Genomic DNA, 21,861 nt, shown 5'->3' on the forward strand with positions numbered 1-21,861 from the left:
CTGCTCTGAGCTACAACAGAATGGCATTCAATATACTGATCCCAAGGATATTGCCAGATTGATTCATTGCCAACTGCACACCCCTCTCACCCCCTAAATGGCCCATCTCAATACCGGAAGATTGCCAAATTCTGGTAATAACGGCCACACAGGTAAAAACCGCACTCTCCAAAGCTAAGAATACAGCATCCATGGGACCAGATGACATCCTAGGCTGTGTACTACATGAACTATAAAATGAACTGGCATCTCACCTAAGTGTCATGTTTAATCATACCCTCACCTCAGGCTTCATGCTCACTGAGTGGCGCACAGCTACAGTTATCCCACTCCACAAAGGGGGATCCACCTTGGATCCCAGGAACTACTGCCCCATCAGTCTGACGAGCCTGGTCTGCAAGGCCATGGAACGTATTATCATGGAACTTATAAACAAAGGCATTGGCAACCTTAAAACACTGAACCCCACCCAGATTGGGTTAGTGAAGGGCCAATCTTGTCTCCTGAACCTGATTGACTTCTTCGAATCAGTCTCCAGAGCTGTGGACAAGGGTAAGACAGTCCACACAGCCTATCTGGGCCTTGCCAAGGCCTTTGACACCACCCCCCACTCTGGAATCACAGATAAACTTACTAATCTGGGCATTAATCCCTACGTCACTCAATGGGTTGCCAACTGGCTTACTGACAGAACCCACACTGTAAAAGTAGCTGACTTCAAATCCAGCTCCAGACAAGTGACAAGTGGAGTACCTCAGGGTTCAGTCCTGGGACCTCTCTTGTTTGGTATCTACTTCTCTGAAGTACAGGCCAACACTAAGTTTGCAGATGACTGCAAACTGGGAGCCATTATTGAGTCCCCAAATGATGTCGATAGTCTACAAAAAGGCCTTACAGAAACAGATGCTTGGTGCCAGAGCCATGGGCTCAAGCTCAGTGCCAAGAAATGTATAGTTATCCCCTTTGGGAAAAAACATGTACCCATGAATTACCACATAGGTGGCAGTACACTAAACACTGAAAGTGTGATAAGAGACTTAGGGACACAGGTGGACAGTGGTCTCACCTTCAATAACCACATCGCCACAACAGTCAGGAAATCCTTCTATGTGGCACACCTCATCACTAAGGGCTTTTCATCCAGAAAAAAGGAGGTCATTTTCCCACTGTACTCATTCCTCATTAGACCCATTATAGAATACAATGCCCCATTTGGTATGTACCTCTCAAGACATCTGCAACAACTGGAAAGACCACAGAAATACCTCACTAAAAGAATTACAGGCCTAAAGCAGATGCCCTATGCTGACTGCATTAAAAAACTCCAGCTACACTCTGTCGCATATCGTCTACTCCGAGGTGATCTCTGCTTAACGTACAAGGCCATGTCAAACCCAGAGCTGTTGGACATGCTACACTTAAAGAAATTCCAATCTCTCAGAGTAACACGCTCCAAGGATCTAAACCTTGTCATCACAATAAACAAAACATGCTGGAGGGATAGGTTTCTGACCCAGAGACTCCCCAAACTCTAGAATAGACTGCCCATACATGTCAAGCAGAGCACCTCTTTGCCACTCTTCAAAAGGAACCTTGATGATTGGATGGGAGAAAGGAAATTCACCCCGGGGATCACGTCAGTTACCCTGTTAGACAGGGGTCCAGGGAAGTAAATAGTGTGGGAAGAAATACCCAGGGAATTGTTAAGGCTAGGCTTGTATAGGCCCTAGGGCCGATAGCCTAGTATTAACCTATGAACCTATGAACAGTAGTCAGGAAATCCTTCTATGTGGCACACCTCATCACAAAAGGATTCTCATCCAGGAAAAAAGAGGTCATTGTTCCCCTCTACTCGGCTCTCATTAAACCCATTATTGAGTACAACGCTCCTTTTGGAATGTACCTCACAAGACATCTGCAACAGCTGGAAAGGCCACAAAAATACATCACAAAGAGGATTAAGGGACTCAAACAGATGCCCTGCGCTGACCGTCTCAAAAAACTCCAGCTTTACTCCGTAGCATATTGCCTACTCCATAGTATATCACCTACTCCGAGGTGATCTCTGCCTAACATACAAAGTTATGTCAAACCCAGAGCTGTTGGACATGCTACACCTAAAGAAATCCCAATCCCTCCAAGCTACATGCTCTAAAGACCTAAACAGTGTCACCACAATAAACAGATAATGCTGGAGGGATAGATTCCTGTCCCAGAGACTTCCCATACTCTGGAACAAACTACCTATCTATATCAAACAAAGCTCCTCATTAGCACTCTTCAAGGAAAAGCTTGATGATGGGATGGGAAACAGGAAATTCTCCCCGGATCACTTCTGTGGCCCTGCTCAACAGGGGCACAGGAAAATAACCTTCTTGGGTGGCGAAAGCCAGGGAACCTTGTTGGCTAAGCTTACATATGTCCTTGGGCCGATAGTCTAGTACCTACCTATGAACCTATGCAGTTACACTGTAGACAGCACATGGCTTTGAAATGTCAGCTTGCTGCAGATAAATCTGGATGGATGTACCCACCACTGGGCATTTGTGGGATGAGGGTGCATCTTGTAGCATCATTTACCATGTAGCCCCTCACCCTGCAGGTTAATCCCATCTGCTTGTCAGTTTTCACTAAGAATATGCAAATGTTCATTTAGACATTATTGCTCAGATCCATGGAGAAGCTGGAACAGTAAAACTGAGGAACGATGTCTATATCCTCATTTGTTTGGAGGTGCCTGCCTTGCACTTGATTAAGATTTTTTTTCTCCCAAGAACACAAGCTTAATAACCAGGTCTGTTCCGTTCAGTTCAGTTATAGTCCTTTTTTACAAGTTTTATTTCAACTTAAATTAGACAAATAAAATTAACAGCACATTATGATCTCAGAATGTGACATCAGACACTACAATAGTGTTTTTAGTCAGGTAGGTTCATCTCAGCCAGAGATCTATTACAGGGATGCTCGATAAACACAAATCAGAAATAAAGCTTATTACATAGTTACAGGCTTTAACTTTTGCAGCCTACCAATTTATAGCACAAAACAATGACAAATATATACTACAGAAGAATAAATACACTTCTTCTTCTTTCGGCTTTTCCCGGTTAGGGGTCACCACAGTGGATCACCCGTCCGCTCATGATCATTACTGGCAGTGGAGTTTTACAGTGCCGAAGTGCCCAACCTTCCACAGAAGGCACCGAGTAAATACACTATGGCTACCAAAATTTATTAGTCAGTCTTGTCAAATTTTAGATATCTTTAACAAAGGAATAGAATTGCTCGATTATTTTGCTAATTGTTTGCACTGGGTTACTTACTCATGGATGTAAGAAGTATACAAAACGTAATGAATAATGAGTAAGCCGCTTTATATATAACAAATCTATTAATATGTTTGCTAGGTAATAATTACAACTTTGGAGTTCAAAAGGTTACAAGTTGTTTAGCAGATACTAGAAGGTTTAACTACTTCATGTTCTTAGAATGCATTAGTCAGTGTTATTCAAAATGCATGGTAACACACACTAAAATAAAAAGGCAAAGATTAATAAGTAGGGGTACTTTTTACATTCCACAAGTCCTCTTCAGGAAGTCTGTTTGGTACTCTGACTCCTGTGTTATGATTTTTTGCTACTTACATTGTTTTGGGATTTTCACTAAAGGTAGCATCTTTTGACTTAATTTTAGTGACTAATAATTTGTTTCTCCTTAAGCAAGACAACATATTAAGCCGTGACATGATATTATATCATGGTATACTAATGATATTACACAGATCAGTTTCTATCAACAGCAACATCCAGCCATCCACATATGTTTCTTTGTTGCATACAGATATATGTAAGTCTTGAGCTAAAATTTAAATTGGTCATTTGTGATCAAAATTCTACCACAATCAACAAATACAAAGAAAGTAAACACACACACACACACACACACATATATATATATATATATATATATATATGCATATATATATATATATATATATACACACACACACACACACTCACACACACACATATATATATATATATATATATATATATATATATATATATATACACACACACACACATACACACACACACAGTATACACAAATTCAAATCCTATATAAACTATACATGCAAGGTGTTTGTATCATTAGTCTCTTTTGACCACAATTTCTACTCTCACTGTCTGATATATATAGTATATTGTTTGACTATGTACAACAATTTATTTCAATCTGCTGAACTTTATTGTGAACTGTACATAATATATACCTGAACATTTGATATGCTGAACTTATTATAAATTGTACATAATCTATGTCTGATCATTTGAGGCTTGAACTTATTGAAATGTTCTGAACTTAAAAATTGTACAGAATCTATATCTGAACATTTGATTTGTGAACATATTGTAAACTGGAACTAAAACGTTATGGAGCTTTTCTCCCCGGGCCTCCACAGTAAATGGACCTGTGTCCAGTCGTTCTATCCCGGTAAACAAAAGTAAAATAAAAAATAAAATAAATTAGTCAACTGTGGTGAAAGTCGACATCAGTTTTGTCAACACACTAGTTGAGTTAGAATATTTAAGAAGCAGAGTGTATGGGGGTGGAGTGGGCTTATTCCCTTCAAAAAATCAGCTTTCTTTTGCATGGTTCAGGGTTATGTCACAGAACATGTGCATTAGGGTTTTAATGTTTTTTTTTCCTTTATTACTTTTTTTTACTTTTTGTGACTGAAGTTTTCCATGTTGATCTACTAAAGTTTAGATTTACTTCAATAGGGCCATTAACACAAATAAATACATAAATATATACATATATATATATATATATATATATATATATATATATATATATGTGTGTGTGTGTGTGTGTGTGTGTGCGCTTTCACTTTCAAAGCTCGAAATACTAACATATCGCATCTCAGTATCTTGAGATGAAAAAATCAAAAGTGAAAATCACAAACCATGGAAATTATCCCAGGTCAAGTAAACACTTGCTCATCGTGGGGAGATATGCCCTTTTCCCCACTGTAATGCAATCCCGGAGTTGGTATATATAGCTACGGTTGGTGTGGAGGTGTAGCCCCCCTCCCATTTAGATGTGTTTATGATGGTACAGTATGTAGTTTGTAATTTTGGGCAAGTGTTTACTAGTTCAGGGACAATTTCCATGATTCGTGATTTTCACTTTCGATATTTTCGTCTCAAGATACTGATATTCGACATTTCAGTATTTGGAGCTTTGAAAGTGAAGATATATATATATATATATATATATATATGTATATATATAGGCTTACTATCAAAATTTAGAATGTAAATTTGGCGAACACAGGAATGCCGAATGGCAGATGACCGATTCTCGTGTTTCTGAATGTTATGAAAGCGACAGTATATATCAGAGAATGCAACTGTGCATTCTCTGATATGTACTCAATGTTATGACTAGCGATCGCAGTACAGTGTGGATTGGGAAATGTACCCTTTTCCTCACTGTAGGGCAATCTCTGAGTTGGAATATATAATTTGCAGGTGGTGTGGGGTGGTGCAGGGGGGCTTGCCTCCCTGAAAAAATGTGAATTTCAGTGTAGGAGTTCATAGGTTCATAGGTTGATACTAGGCTATCTGTGTTTGGCTTTCACCACCCTTTTAGATTAGGTGACTGTGCCTCTGTATAGTAGGTCACATAAGGTAGCCCTTTTAAGGTTTGTTTACTGTACCTCTGTCAGGCAGTGACACAGAAGAGATCCCAGCGGTAAACTTATGATCTCCCATCCATTCGTCAAGATTTCTCTTGAAGAGGGTCAGTGAGGAGCTCTGCCTGACATGGATTGGGATTTTGTTCCAGAGTGAGGGGAGCCTCTGGGATATGAATCTGTCCCTCCAGCATGTCCTATTTATTTCTGTGCTGAGGTTCAAGTCCCTGGAGCGTGTAGCTCTAAGGGATTTAGATTTCCTGAGGTGTAGTCCAAAATGATACAAAAATCACTGAACCCACAGACATTGCCAACATACTGGCAGACAGGTTCAGTGCAAACTTCACCCCCCTCTCCCCCCCTAAAGGAGAGATAACTATCCCAGCGGAGTGTAGCCTCCCAGACATCTCAAATGTGCAGGTGAAAGCTGCTCTCTCTAAAGCTAAAAACACAGCATCAATGGGACCGGATGGTGTCCCCGGCTGTGTGCTACGAGCTAAATGAGGAATTAAACCCGCATAAAGCAGCTGTTTAATCTCAGCCTTACCACAGGATACGTGCCCAAGGAGTGGCGTCACGGCAACTGTGGTCCCACTCCACAAAGGCGGTGCCTCTCGGACCCTGGTAATTACCGCCCATAAGCTTAACAAGTCTAGTCTGCAAAGCTATGGAGAGGATCATAATGGAGCTCATAAACAAAGATATAGGGGACTTGCAGACATTGGACCCGACCCAGTTTAACCGTCAAGGGAAGATCATGCCTTTTGAACTTGGTCGACTTCTTCAAAACAGTCACCAAGGCCATTGATGAGGAAAGGCAGTCCATACAGCCTACCTTGACCTTGCAAAGGCTTTGACACAATACCCCACTCGGGTATTGTAGAAAAACTTACCAGCTTAAATGTAAACCCATATGTCACAAGATGGGTTGCAAACTGGCTTAAGTACAAAACCCACAGGGTTAGAGTTGCTGGCGCTATGTCAGACTCCAAGCCGGTCACAAGTGGTGTCCCACAGGTCGGTCCTTGGCCCCTATTGTTGGCATCTACTTCTCAGAAGTACAGGCCAACATGGGAGGACTTTGGCTGACAAAGTTTGCAGGCGACTGCAAACTGGGCCATAGTGGAAAGTGCATCGGACACGGATATCCTTCAGAAGGGACTCACGGAAACAGATAGCTGGTGCCAGAGCCATGGCCTGAAGTTAAGCGCCAAAAAATGTATAGTCATACCCTTCGGGAAAAACAAGGTAACCCCAAGCTACCATATAGGTAGCAATCCACTAAGCACAGAAGAGGTTATCAGGGACCTGGGGACCCAGGTTGACAGTGGCCTTTCTTTTGACACTCACGTTGCTAAAGTGGTTAGAAAGACCTTCTACATTGCCCACCTGATCATGAAGGGATTCACATCCAGATCTAGTGAGGTCATTGTTCCCCTGTACTCTTCACTTATCAGACCAATGATCGAGTACAATACCCCATTCGGGATGTATCTCACCCGACATCTGCAGCAATTGGAGAGACCCCAAACGTTCCTCACCAAAAGGATAAAGGGACTCCAAAATCTGTCATATGCTGCCAGATTGAAGAAACTCCAGCTCTATTCAGTCACATACCATCTGCTCAGAGGTGACATGTGCCTGACATACAAGGCCATGTCCAACCCGGAATTAATGGACATGCTCCACCTCAAAAAATCCAAATCCACCAAAACCACTAGGGCAAGCGACTTAAACCTTAGCACGGACATAAATAGGACATGCTGGAGGGATAGATTTATCACTCAAAGACTCCCTATGCTGTGGAATAAAATCCCGGTCCATGTGAGGCAGAGCACCTCGCTGGCTCTGTTCAAGAGAAATCTTGACCTGTGGATGGGAGATCGTAGGTTTACCCCGGGAATCATCTCTGTGTCACTGCTGGACAGAGGCACAACTAATGGGCACAGTACTTTTTCATATAAGGGGTGGCGTAAGCCACAAAAATTTGGGCTAGGCTTATAAATGCCTTAGGGCAGATAGCCTAGTATAAACCTATGAACCTATGAACCTATTAATCCTGGGTTGGACATGGCTTTATACGTCAGACACAGATCATCTCTGAGTAGGCGGTACGCAACTCAGTAGAGCTGGAGTTTCTTTAGCCGAACTGCATAGGGCATTTGTTTGAGCCCCTTGATCCTCTTGATGAGATACTTTTGGGGTCTTTCCAGTTGCTGATGGTGTTGGGTAAGGTACATCCCAAACAGGGCATTGTACTCAATTATGGGCCTGATAAGTGATGAGTAGAGGGGCACAATGACCTCTCTTGATCTAGATGTGAACCCTTTCATGATAAGGTGGGCTATATAGAAGGTCTTTCTTACCACTTTGGCAACGTGATTGTCAAAGGAGAGATTGCTATCTTCTTGGGTCCCCAAGTCCCTAATTACTTCTTCTGTACTTAATGGATTACCACCTATGTGGTAATTTGTGGGCACTTTGTTTTTTTCCAAAGGGGATGACTATGCACTTTTTGGCATTTAGCTTTAGGCCATGGCTCTGGCACTAGTTATCTGTCTCTGTGAGACCCTTTTGAAGGATACTTGTGTCAGTCGGAGAGTCGATTACAGCACCCAGTTTGCAGTCATCTGCGAACATGGTCAGCCATAGTCCACCCATGTTAGCCTGTACCTCTGAGAAATATATACTGAATAAGAGAGGTCCCAGGACTGAGCCTTGTGGAACACCACTTGTAACTGGTTTAGTGTCTGACATGGCACCTGCTATTCTGACCATGTGGGTTCTATCCCTGAGCCAGTTTGCAACCCATCTTGTGACATAGGGGTTGATATTTAAGCTGGTGAGCTTACTTATGATGCCCGAGTGGGGTATTGTGTCAAAGGCCTTTGCGAGGTCCAGGTAAGCTGTGTGGACTACCTTCCCTGCATCTATGGCTTTGGTAACTGTTTCAAAGAAGTCGAACAGGTTAAAGAGGCAAGATCTGCCCTTAACGAAGCCGAATTGGGTAGGATCCAGTGTCTGGAGGTTCCCAATGTCTTTGTTTATGATTTCCATGATGATACGCTCCATAGCTTTGCAGACCAGGCTAGTCAGGCTTATAGGGCGATAGTTTCCAGGGTCTGTTGTGGCACCACCTTTGTGGAGTGGGACCAATGTTGCTGTACGCCATTCCTTGGGAACATATCCTGTAGTAAGGCTGAGATTGAACAGTGAATTTATATGAGGGTTTAGTTCTTCTTGGAGCTCGTGTAAGACACAGCCCGGGACACCGTCTGGTCCCATTGATGCTGTGTTTTTAGTTTTGGAGAGGGCAGCTCTCACCTGTGCATCTGTGATCTCAGAAAGGCTACACTCTGTTGGGATAGACATTTCCTCTTTTGGGGGGGGAAGGGGGGGGAGAAGTTTGCACTGAACCTTTCTGCCAGGATGTTGGCAATGTCTGTGGGTTCAGTGAATGTCTTGTCATTTTGCACTAACTCAGAGCATATCTGGGAGTTGCCTCCCAGGTTTCTGACATAACTAAAGAAGGCAAACAACGTAGAAAATAGAAATAAAAAACACACCAAACAGCCAGTATGTAGCAGCAAATTCTCCTTTATCTCCACAAGACCTGGTACCTCGGCATCTCGCCTTCAATGGGTCACAGTGCATTACAAAACAGTAACAGTCTTTATACACAAATCAATTACATCAATTATTCAATTAATTATACAATTGAATTCAAAAAATGGAGGGAAAAAAATATATTTTTTGAAAAAGACATATTTTTTGAATTATTTTTAAATAGATTATATATTTTTTATAAGAAATATCCCAATGTTTTAACTAATTTGCTCAAAAATACTAAAAGCTTCATCTATATTAATAATTAATAATATATATCTCATAATATAATTTCTTACAATATGTGAATTATGGAATATAACATTATAGAATAAATATTATAATTATATTTTGATAAGTTCAACAATGAATTGATTCTTCAGATGCTTAATTCTAAGTTTAAACCGAAGGGCCTTAATGTATTAAACTTCAGAATCATCCTTGTTTCAAGTTCTAACAATTTGTCACAAATATTGTCACCCTTAGTGCAGTGAGGTTTACCTAGTATGCTAAATTTTAAACAGTCTGGTTTTCCCTCATGTATCTCACAGAAGTGCTTAGCAACTGGACTAAATACGTTTGAATTCTTAATGTCTCTTAAATGTTCTAAAATTCTCACTCTTACCATTCTTTTGGTTTGCCCAATATACCACATATTATGACAACTACACCCTAATATATAAACAACACCACTGGATCTGCAATTGAAATAATGCATAGGGTTGTGATTAACATTATTAACGGATCTGATGTTAATAATTCTGTCACATATACTACAAGAATTTTAGAACATTTAAGAGACATTAAGAATTCAAACGTATTTAGTCCAGTTGCTAGAACTTGAAACAAGGATGATTCTGAAGTTTAATACATTAAGGCCCTTCGGTTTACATTTTTTGAATTCAATTGTATAATTAATTGAATAATTGATGTAATTGATTTGTGTATAAAGACTGTTACTGTTTTGTAATGCACTGTGACCCATTGAAGGCGAGATGCCGAGGTACCAGGTCTTGTGGAGATAAAGGAGAATTTGCTGCTACATACTGGCTGTTTGGTGTGTTTTTTATAACTAAAGAAGGCCTTGTGATTATCTTTAGTGTCTTGTGCAATTTTTCTTTCAAAGCTGGCCTTAGAAGATTTTACGAGGGATCGTAGTTTCTTGCTAGTACTGATCAGTGACGCCTTCCCTTTTTGGGATTTTACTCTGTCATGTAGTAGCTTTCTCCTTCTGTTGTATAGCTTATTTATGACCGGGGTCCACCAGACAGGTCTCCTGCCTTTGGAGGAGTGAGTCTTGGTTTTATTTGGGATAGCATGCTCCATGCATTCCTGTAGGTGTCCACAGAATGCTTTTGTAAAGGATTCTGCATTTTGGGCTGTATTGTCCACTGGCCCGGGGGCTTTGAAGGATTCCATCTCAGTTTTGAGAAGTGTGAAGTTTGCTTTTGAGAAGTTCTTCACCGTGGTTTCCTTGGCTAGGGGTGGGGATGGAATATGGATGTCCAGTGAGATTTGCTTATGGTCTGATCTTACCAATGAGGGGTGTACCTCTGGTGTGGAACATAGAGACTCCATGTTTGTGATGACAAGATCCAGTATGTTTTCCCCTCTTGTGGAAGTGGTGACCAGTTGTTCCATAGCATTTGAGTTTATAAATTCTAGGAACCATTGGGTGAGGGTGTTTGGGCTTGAGTAGTTTTCCCAATCAATGTTTGGGTAGTTGAAGTCACTAAATATAATAGTGTTTGGAGAGACCTTCATATTCTCCAGTGTTCTCAGGAAAGCCGAGTGAGGTTCCTGTGTTTGGGAGGATGGTCTGTAGCAGGCTACAAACTGAAAGGCAGCTTTGCCCACTGTTAGTTGCACATGGATGGTCTCCGAAGCTTCGTGCAGTGCCACTAGCCTGGAGGTGTGGGTATCTTTGATAAATATGGATACTCCCCCTCCTTTTGTGGTTCGGTCCGAGTTTTGGGGCCGGAAAGCATGGTATGAAGTATAGCCTGGTAGTGCTGGGGTGCTCTCGGGAGCCTTGAACCAGGTTTCTGTTACTGCACAGATATTGATATTCTCCATACTGAGGACAGTCTCTAGTGCGAGCATCTTGAGGTTTAGACTTCTGGCATTGAGCTGCATTACCCTTAGTTTTTTTTTCTTTGTGTTGTCTATGGGGGTGGGTTTGTTTTTTGAGCCTTGCCTAAAAAAGGCACTATGGGGGAGGCAAGAGCCTTAGCCAGTATTCGAAAACCCAGGGGTGACAGGTGCAAGCCATCCCTAGTGAAGCAACGTGGCTTGTCGAGCATGTCATCCCAGGCTGACAGACACTGGATCCCCTTTGAATGACACCAATACTTTAGCCAGTTGTTAAAATTGATCATTTTGTCTTTATACTGTGGCATCATTCTTGGTGAGGGTAAGATGCTACTCAAGGTCAGCGTCATACCGGCCTGGGCTACATGATCAAAGAGCTCCTGTTCGTCTTTTTTCATGTAGTCCAGGGAGGTACATCTCAGGTCATTTACACCAGCATGGACAATGACAGAGTCATACTTGTACTTGCTTTGGAGTGGCCCGAGTGCTTGTGTTATGTGGCAGATCCTGGCACCTGACAGGCAGCTTACAGTGACCTTCTCCTTGTTCAGCCTGGTGAGTAGGACGTCAGTGTGTCTGACAATAGAGTCACCTATTACAAGTGTATTAGGTGTGTTGCTTAGCCTTAAGGGCTATGACTGTGTGGCACACTGACTTTGTGTGCTATGTGCTACGTGGATATTGTTTCGTGGTAGGTGTTGCTTGGATGTCTGCTTTGAAAGTCTCTGCTGCTTAGGCAGATTTTTATTTAGAGCCTCCGAGTATGTTTTTGTGTGTTTATGTGTTTGGTTTGCTGATGCGATAGGTTACACTTACCTTTGCTCCAGTATGGACTTCAATTTCGATATTCGACGAAAATGTTGAATCTACTGAATTTGTTCATTAGATTCGACATTTTAATATACAGGAATTCAACACTGACTTTCAATGTTGAATACATTTTTTTTGTCCAAGTTGAGATTTTGATAGTAAACCTATCTACCTATATATATATATATATATATATATCTCTGCAGAGAGAGAGAGATCATATCATCTCCTTTTGGCTTATCTCGGTTAGGGGTCGCCACAGCGGAACAACGGTCTGAAGAATAATTGACAGTGGAGTTTTACGGTGTTCAGCTGTCAGCCCGGCGCCCGACCTTCCACAGAAGGCACACACATGCACACACTCACACCTAGACAGATATATAAGAGTATATAATGAATAATCACCAGTGAATTTGTTTGAAGCACAAAACATAGAACAAATTCATCTGTGATTACTATTTATCCTCACCAAAATCATCAAAATATAGTACTCATAAATTTAAATCAATAGGTTATATCTGTAATTGCTGAAAGTAAAAAAAAAAGACAACTTTTATGTGGGGACATTGCCTCCATACCCCCCAACATGGAGGACCTGAACCCACACCCTGAGAAATTAAATATATGCTATGTATACTATTTTCAGTGTCATACAACCTCAAAGAAAGAGGAAAAACATTGAATTATATAGTGTTTGATGAAGTTTGACCATTACATAATTCGACCAACTGTACCACAGGTGAAAATCACCGGCTTTTTAGCATATGATGAAATACATGTTGCAATAAGTAATGTAACACCCATATATGTCGGAATCACAAGACATCGAACACACATACACAAAAGCGCTTAACATCGACAAGCGCTTCCATGTATGTGTGCCTGTTTCGTAGATTGGACTACAGTGCGGGTAAGGGAAAATTCCCTTTTCCCCACTGTAGTGCGATCTTGGAGTGAGAATAATAAAGTAGGGGGTGTGGGGGGCACAGTCCACTACATGGGTGGTACAGGGGGGCAAAGCCCCCCTTCAGAAACACAGATTTTTTTTTTGAACTATACATACATGGAAGTGCTTTTCGATGTTAAGCGCTTTCGTGTATATGTGTTCGACGTTTTGTGATTTGGACATATGCTAGTCGAGCATGTGTCCTAGACCCATATATCTATATCTCTTTCTCTCTCTCTCTATATATATATATATATAGATATATATATATATATATATATATATATATATATATATATATATAAATATATATATAAATTATTCTACATATATCTATACATCTATGACTGCAGTGTGTTTGGTCACACATTCAGTTGATCAATAGCCAGAAGTCAAGGGTTGTTTGTTATGCATCTGGTCTACTGAATGAAGTTTTATTGGCTGCATGTTTTGTTGTAACAAGTAAAGGGGATGTATATTAGGTGTGTGTGTGCGTGTGTGTGTGTGTGTGTGTGTGTGTGTGTGTGTGTGTGTGTGTGTGGGGGGGGGGGGTTAGAGCAAGAGTAAGGATTACAGAAGGAAACAGATTTAGTGTATGTAAAAATATGTGTGTTTTAGGGTAAGTGGTAAGGGTTAGGTAAAGGGATAGGAATAATAGTTAAGGTGTTTACCTCACAGACACAAGGTTCAGGGTTTGATTCTCACCTTTGAGAGAAATTGTCTAGGCTTAAAATGGCCTGTAAGAATAGCTAGCCTAGTACTTACCTATACACCTATGAACCAATGTGTTGGTGCCTTTATGTGTCTGTGACTATCATGTTTTATGTTAGTGTTATAGAAAGTGTTTTTTTAGGGGCAGGATTAGGTTTAGCATACATTAATAAGGTGGTGCAGTTGGGGTAATAACTTAATTACAAATGTGTATTGTACACTCAAAAGTCTCCTAATACTGCCCATGACTCCTATCTTACATTTAAAAATGTAGAGATAACTAATTTAAAGTGTTGCTCCTTGACACCACACAATGTTTTCTGAAAAATAATCTAATCTTAAGGCAGACTATTTAGAAATATCTTGTAAGTATGAGTTTAGTTAATTATAGGCATATGGTTTCTGTAAACCATAATTCGACTAACTGCACCATAAAAATACATACATTAACAATTTGCTTTATCTGAGAACAGAGTATACATCATCAATGTCACAGCAAGGGTGATGCAAGAAAGGCAGCTGCTCAGCCACCAATTTGTAAGAGGTGTCAAATGTTTGACAGCTTACATGCTGTCAATTAAGCAAGCAATAATGCCTGACAGGGTGTGTGTTACTCTGTAATTAATGCCCACCCAGGAGTGTTGTGAGGTCTGATGCCACAGGCGGAGGGCTTCTACACCCTTGGAAGGGCATTAATTACACATTAAAACACACCCTGGAGGGCATTATTGTGCTTAGAGAATGGGGTCTGTGTAAAATTGTTGTGTTTTACTTATGTATTTTTTAAGTACTATTTTATGTTTTTTAATATATTTTTGATGTAAAATAGTTCCTCCACCTAATGTTTCATACTTGCTGAAGTATATGTTACTGGTGTTGGAAGAAGCATTTTACATCCAAAATGTAACACTTTTGAAAAATCTACGTATTTACTTTATATTTTTGGTCCCTTACTTCTAAAATGTTTAGTTTATTGCCAGTCATTGGAGACAGAAGTTACTAAATAACTGCATACATTTCAGTTTCAAAGTTTTATTTCCTTCAGACAATGATATGCATCTGAGTTTCAGATTTCATATCCTTCAGAAAATACATGCTAACTACACAAATCCCGTTCTTCTAGACGTTTCAAAGTTTATAAGAGCAATATTTAAAATGTGTTCCTGTTTCTTAGCATCTCCCCCAATTATGTTAGGTTTTTCCAGATTTCTTGTGCTAAGAGGTTGACAATGTATGTAAGAGGTCAAGAGGTACTTAAAACTGTTGTTGCTGCCAGGGTTCATTCTCTCTTCACTCTCTCTCACACCACACACACTACCCGGGATCGTTTGATTGCTTTCACACTCTCTCTCTCTATCTTACACACACACACACACACACACACACACACACACACACACACACACACACACACACACACACACAGTCATAGGTTCATAGGTAGGTACTAGGCTATCAAACTTAGGGCCTATACAAGCCTAGCCAAAAAAGATACCCTGGCTTTCACCACCCAAGAAAATTATTTTCCTGTGCCCCTTTTGAGCAGAGCCACAGAGGTGATCCCCAGGGTGAATTTCCTATATACCTTCCAATTATCGAGATGTTTCTTTAAGAGTGCTAATGAGGATATTTGTATGATATAGATAGGTAGTTTGTTCCAGAGTATGGGAAGTCTCTGGGACAGGAATCTCCCTCCAGCATGTTCCGTTTATTGTGGTGACAAGGTTTAGATCCCTACAGCATGTAGCTTGGGGGGATTGGGATTTCTTTAAGTGTAGCATGTCCAACAGCTCTGGGTTTGACATAGCTTTGTATGTTAGGCAGAGATCGCCTCTGAATAGGCGATATGCAATGGAGTAAAGCTGGAGTTTTTTGAGACTGTTTGAGGCTGGTAATCCTCTTTGTGAGGTATTTCCGCAGCTTTCCAGTTGTTGTAGATGTCTTATGAGGTACATACCAAAAGGTGTGCTGTACTCTATAAAGGTTCTAATGAGTGATGAGTAGAAGGGAACAATGACCACTTTTTTCCTGGATGAGAAACCTTCTGTCATGAGGTGTGCTACATAGAAGGATTTCCTTACTACTGCGGCAATGTGATTATCAAATGAGAGACTACTGTCCACCTGTGTCCCAAGGTCTCTTATCACACTTTCAGTGTTAAGTAGACTACCACCTATGTGGTAGCTCATGGGTATAGAGTTTTTACCAAAGGGGATGACAATGCACTTTTTGGCATTGAGCTTGAAGCCATGGCTTTGACAACAGACAACTGTCTCAGTGAGGCCCTCAGCCTATTGAACAAATTTATCAAACCTCAAAAATTCCGCATGGTTACAGTACAGTCCATTCTTCCCTTCCTAGGGAGAGACAATTGGATGTGCTCTGTAGACCTCCAGGATGTGTACTACCACATAAAGATGGATCACTGCTCGTGGAGGTTTCTCCACTTCCGGCTGGGAGCCAATCACTACCAGTTCAGGGCACTGCCATTCGGACTCTTGACAGCCCCCAGAGTGTTCACCAAATGTATGGCAGTTGTGGTAGCTCATCTTTGACTATAAGGATTCCAGGTGCTCATAGGTTCATAGGTAGGTACTAGGCTATCGGCCCGAGAGCCTATGTTTGCCTAGCCAACAAGGTTCCCTGGCTTACGCAACCCAAGAAAGTTATTTTCCTGTGCCACTGTCAAGCAGAGACACAGAAGTGATCCCCGGGGTGTATTTCCTATTTCCCATCCACTCATCAGGATTTTTCTTGAAGCGTGTTAATAAAGAACTTTGCTTAACATAGATGGTTAGCCTGTTCCAGAGTATGGGAAGTCTCTGGGACAGGAATCTATCCCTCCAGCATGTCCTGTTTATTGTGGTGACAAGGTTTAGGTCCATAGAGCGTGTAGCTCAGAGGGATTGAGATTTCTTTAGGTGTAGCATGTCCAACAGCTCTGGGTTTGACATAGCTTTATATGTTAGGCAGAGATCACCTCGAAGTAGGCGATATGCTACAAAGTAAAGCTGGAGTTTTTTGAGACGGTCAGTGTAGGGCATCTGTTTGAGGCCAGTAATCCTCTTTGTGAGGTACTTCTGTGGCCTTTCCAGTTGCTGCAGATGTCTTGTGAGGTACATTCCAAAAGGGGAGTTGTACTCTGTAATGGGTCTAATGAGTGTTGAGTAGAGGGGAACAATGACCTCTTTTTTCCTGGAAGAGAACCCTTTTATGCCACATAGAAGGACTTCCTGACTACTGTGGTAATGTGACTATCAAAGGACAGACTACTGTCCACCTGGGTCCCAAGGTCTCTTATCACACATTTGGTGTTAAGTAGACTGCTGTCGATGTAGTAGTTCATGGGTACAGAGTTTTTACCAAAGTAATTTCGTTTTTATTGCTTCAGCATGTGTATGTGTGCTGTTGTAGTAATACAGTATTTTCAGGGCACTGCTTACTGACTGAGGATGGAAATGAGAGATAGCCTCTGACATAGATAAATAAGTGCATCTTTCATAAACTGAGTAAGCATACATTAAAAGAAGCAGGTAGGGCAGTAAACATGATGTATTTGTTACACTACCTTAGAAAACAGAGTGAAAATTGGCTGGCCCTGACAAGACTAAAGCAGGCTACGGCTACACAGTAACATATAATGTTTTTTGAGGTCAGTTAATACCACAAACGAGAACGACTACTAATAGAATTTAAGCAAAATGTACATATAAAATCAGTGCAAAGCAGAGCTGGCTGAGGACAAGAAATGCAAAACCATCTCAATCACAAAATTAAGGGGGATGAAATCTGATTGAGATTTTGTCTGAGAGTTGCTGATTACATATGTAGTTATATGTGGAAAATGTGTATTCTAGGTTGATGCAAAACATTAAGAAGGGTAAATGAATTTACTTAGGTTAAGTGGAACGCTTTTCAAAAACAGGAGAAGGAGGAAACTGTGGTCAAACTAATATAACAGTTAATATGAGACAAGAGAGACTGAGATTCTCAAAAGGACGTAGATGGAGGCTTGGCAGGGTTAATAAGGTTTAAGTTTGCAGTAGTATAAGAAGGTGAAACAAAGAGTGTAGGAGTGGAGAGAAGAAGAAAAAAGAAATACTGATGAATTGTCAGACTGGAGTTTAGGCTTCCTCAAAACAGAGCACATGCTAATCACCAACACATACTCCTAACTCCACAACAGATACAGTACCAGGCTGTGATAAAATGATGTGCTCCATGCAGCCAAGGAACTTATATGATTTTGGGCAAAGTCTATAACCTATCATGATGAAACATACCTTTTGTTTTGTGAGACAGATAACAGCCCAATATTGGGGGCTGAGACAGGAATATCAACTAAAACAGTTTTCACATATTTAAGTGGTCTTCATTTAGAGAAGAGGACATGGTGACTGCTGCTAATTCAGTGATGTTTCACAATAATACCCCCTTGCCGTTTTGCGCAGGAATGTGCATGGCCATAGTGATCGACATGCCTAATGGCTATGATGTAGCATGTAAAGAATGCATGATTGCAGATTTGCCTGTGACATCATGAGTAGTTTACCTGCTTCCCCAAACCAGTGTGATCGCTGAGTTGGCATATTTGTATTTATATACACGGGGGGGGGGTGTAGTGGGGCTGGCTCCTCTGCAAAAAGTGCAGGGAAAAAAATAATATTTGTGAGCTACATGGATGTATGGATGTCTTTGCCACAAACATTTATATGCTTGCGGGGGGGGGGGGTACAGGTGGGGTTGGACCCACTGCAAAAAACGCAGGAAAAACAAAATATTTGGGAGCTACATGGATAACTGGATGTCTTTGCTGCAAACTCTTGAAGCTAGCGGTTGAAAACATCAGATTCAAATTATGTTATGTTTATTCATTTTAACAATGGCGTTCAAACAATAATGAGAAAATCAAATAAAACTTAAATAATACACTGTTAGGCAGTAACAATGTTTAAAAAAAACAGTGTAGAAAAAGATAAAAAGTACAAAATAATACACTCTGAGCAGTACTTCTTATATAAGATAATTAAAGTAAAAGATTCTCTTGTGCCACCAGGATTAATTTCACTTTTAATGTTTACTGCATGCAGGTAATAACGAATGAATATTCGTGTGGGTTTCCTCACCATCTTCATGTTTATTCATGTGGGCAGCCTGTTGGGCAGAGTTTGGGCAGGCCTTGCTACTGTGCACCGGGGGGTGGGGGCGACTGCTGTAAAACAATCCCACTAATTCCGCCAACCAAGAACAGCACAACAGGTAAAACAGAACAGCAGATTTTCTCCAAAATACATAATACTGCAATAAAATAAATTCAGAAACATGCAAGTGTGACTTGTCATTTTGGAGAAGCAGTATATATAGCTGCACTAACATCCTATGTGACCTGCATTTAAGGCAACCAATATACACGGACTGTAGAGCACTGGTTCCCTGAAAAATCTGTAATGACATTGAACCTGATGTTAGCATCACTGAAGGAATGATTATTTAGTTTAGGACCGTGCCTTTCTGGGAAAGGTTTACAGAACAAAATCTATAAACTGAAAATAGGGAAGACAGAAAGACGAAAACAGAGAAAGAGAAAGGGAGAAAGGGAGGTGGAAAGAGAGGCAGACAGACATATGCTACTGCATGAATAAAACTCCTGCTAACTGATTTTTTTCAGAAAATGGCAGTTGGACAGGATTTACTGGAAATATTTGTATTTTTGATCTATAACTTCTTGATACTATGGCATTGTAAATAAATGTATCTTTTCTGAAATATTGTTACTTGCATCTGGAGCTTTACTCCTCAGGTCTCCACTGAAAATGGACCCCTGGCTCAGTTGGACCAACCCGGTTAACAAATGGCAATAAATAAAATAAAATAAATTTGCTGTTTCAGTATCAAACAAGCCACTATTCAGTTCTCATCCCAGGCACTACAGAAAGAAGTGGCTGAAAATACCTGGACACAAAAACACAACATTATGATGACAACATGGCATGAAAGTTGACCCGTTTTGTCTGTCTATTTCTCTGCCTAATAAATCAGTGGTGAATTTTAGTTTACCAGCCTTGCTATGACTGCTGAAAACTGTTCTGCACATGTTTAATCATGACTCTGTTTTAAGACCTTCTACTTCCTAGGGAGGCTTATCCCAAGACCCTGCAAACACACACACACACACACACACACACACACACACACACACACACACTGTGTGCATCTCCCTCTCTCTTTTCTTCTGGCTTCCCTAGTCTCACTTTATACATTGTGTTCTGTAGCTCTTTTCCCAAACGGTAGTTTCTTATAAACTAGTTAAATTCCTTAAACGAAATAGACATAAGTCAAGTATACAGTTAGGTTTGCCGCCTAGTGAAAACTTCACTTCTCTTATGTGCCTAAAGTTTTAGCAGCCATGCTCACAATCATTGCAAACAACCTGGTTTTACTTTATTACCAAAATAAAGTTCAAGTAATTATTGTAGAATTTCAATTGTTTCTATTGCAACACATCATATTAAGGTGTACCAGGCACACATGCAGCATTATAGCTTTCTGTGTAACATTTATATAACAACAACAAAAAAAAAAACTTGCTGTTCTAAAACTAAGACATTTATTATTCTGTTTTTTTTCTGCCAAAACAGACAGGACGATGACTGTGCGACTGCACCTTGGAAATTATACCGTTTAACTGTTGCACATTTCTAAAACGTTTACAGTCTGATACACCTACAGTACACATATAGTTCAAACACTGCCACAGATGGTTTCATGGAGGTGTAGTTTTCCAAGATGATGGCTAGTAGTAACCCATTTTGCGCATTTCACAGAGCGACATCCTTCAAGTTTAAAGTCTGATCGCTAACTCATTTGCCCACTTGTTATAATACATTGTGTCACACAGTTTCCAAATTCCTCAGGAAAAGCGGAGAGGAGGAATGCACATCAATTACCCCAAATCACAGTTTTCATCCCAAACACATTAACAAAACTCACATCACACTGGTGCTTAAATATAATCTCGAAAGAGCCGAGTACAGAACATTTTACGCAGCAACACACGGCTTATTATAAAGAATTCACTAAATCATTTGTTTAACATTATCTTGTCCTAGAGAGCACTTGTTTATCATTATCATTTTTATTAGAACACATAGTAATTTTAAGTCAAATCTGAGTTCAAGACTGACACCTTGTGTAATCTATGAACGCACCCGCAAGTAACACGACAGGGAAAGTCACAGCAACTACATAAACTTGTCAAACTGGGCGCTCGGCATTCCTCCTCGTTAACACCCCCCAACCCAGGTAAAAGGTCAGCAGTGCTGCTTATTACAGAAAAGAAAGTACATAATGCATGTCACTTACAGCCGGTTTTCTTGCTCAGTTGCTGGATTTCTGTAGCGCTGATAGAGTGAGAGGAGCCCATCGCTTCCTGATGTATTAACCCCCTTTTAAGGATTGGTAAATGGTGCCTGCAGTGTGCCCACCAGAGCTGCCCCAGCAATAATATGCGCACAAAATGCCGGGCACTTCTTCTAGTGCCAGCCCAAGAACCAAATTCCCTGCATGCGTTCCAAGAGTGCAAGCGGTTATTATTTAAAATAATAGCAATCCTCGTGCTAGCCTGGTTAGTAGTAAGTAGTTATAAGTGAGTTAGAGAGTATGATGTGGAACTGCCTCTACAACCGGCGCTCATAATGCAAGACTGCGCAACCCAAGAAAGAGGATGTACTCTTATCTGTAGAGCAAAGCAGCCCCAGGCGGAGCTAAGCTTTCACCAGGTCCTAGTGACTGCCGAGTGACACTAACCCACATTTTAAGCCAAAGGTACTTGCCCACTACAAAAAAAAAAAAAAAGGTACCAAGGGACTGCTTGCTATGCTAATGAACTCAGCCTAAGTATTAAAATCGTATACATGGCCCTGGAAATTACTGTAAGATCAGAACGAAGACCAGATTTATTTCTCTTGTATTGCAAAATTCTTCAGATACTAGATGA

At 40.7% G+C, this 21,861-nt stretch overlaps 1 protein-coding gene across 2 annotated transcripts in view; it reads right to left on the minus strand.

The window, feature by feature from the left end:
• TESC (tescalcin) overlaps positions 1-21,612 on the minus strand; it is a 734,284-nt gene extending 712,672 nt beyond the window's left edge. For both annotated transcript variants that reach the window (XM_044068288.1, XM_044068287.1), the window contains exon 1: positions 21,228-21,612. In XM_044068288.1, coding sequence (XP_043924223.1) covers positions 21,228-21,288 — 61 coding nt within the window. In that variant the 5' untranslated portion in view covers positions 21,289-21,612. The remainder of the gene's footprint in view (positions 1-21,227) is intronic.
• Positions 21,613-21,861: the final 249 nt, after the last annotated feature.

This window comes from Protopterus annectens, chromosome 4.part0 (assembly GCF_019279795.1).
Source record: "Protopterus annectens isolate FY-2018-M chromosome 4.part0, PAN1.0, whole genome shotgun sequence".
In the NCBI taxonomy this organism is placed as follows: Eukaryota; Metazoa; Chordata; order Ceratodontiformes; family Protopteridae; genus Protopterus; species Protopterus annectens.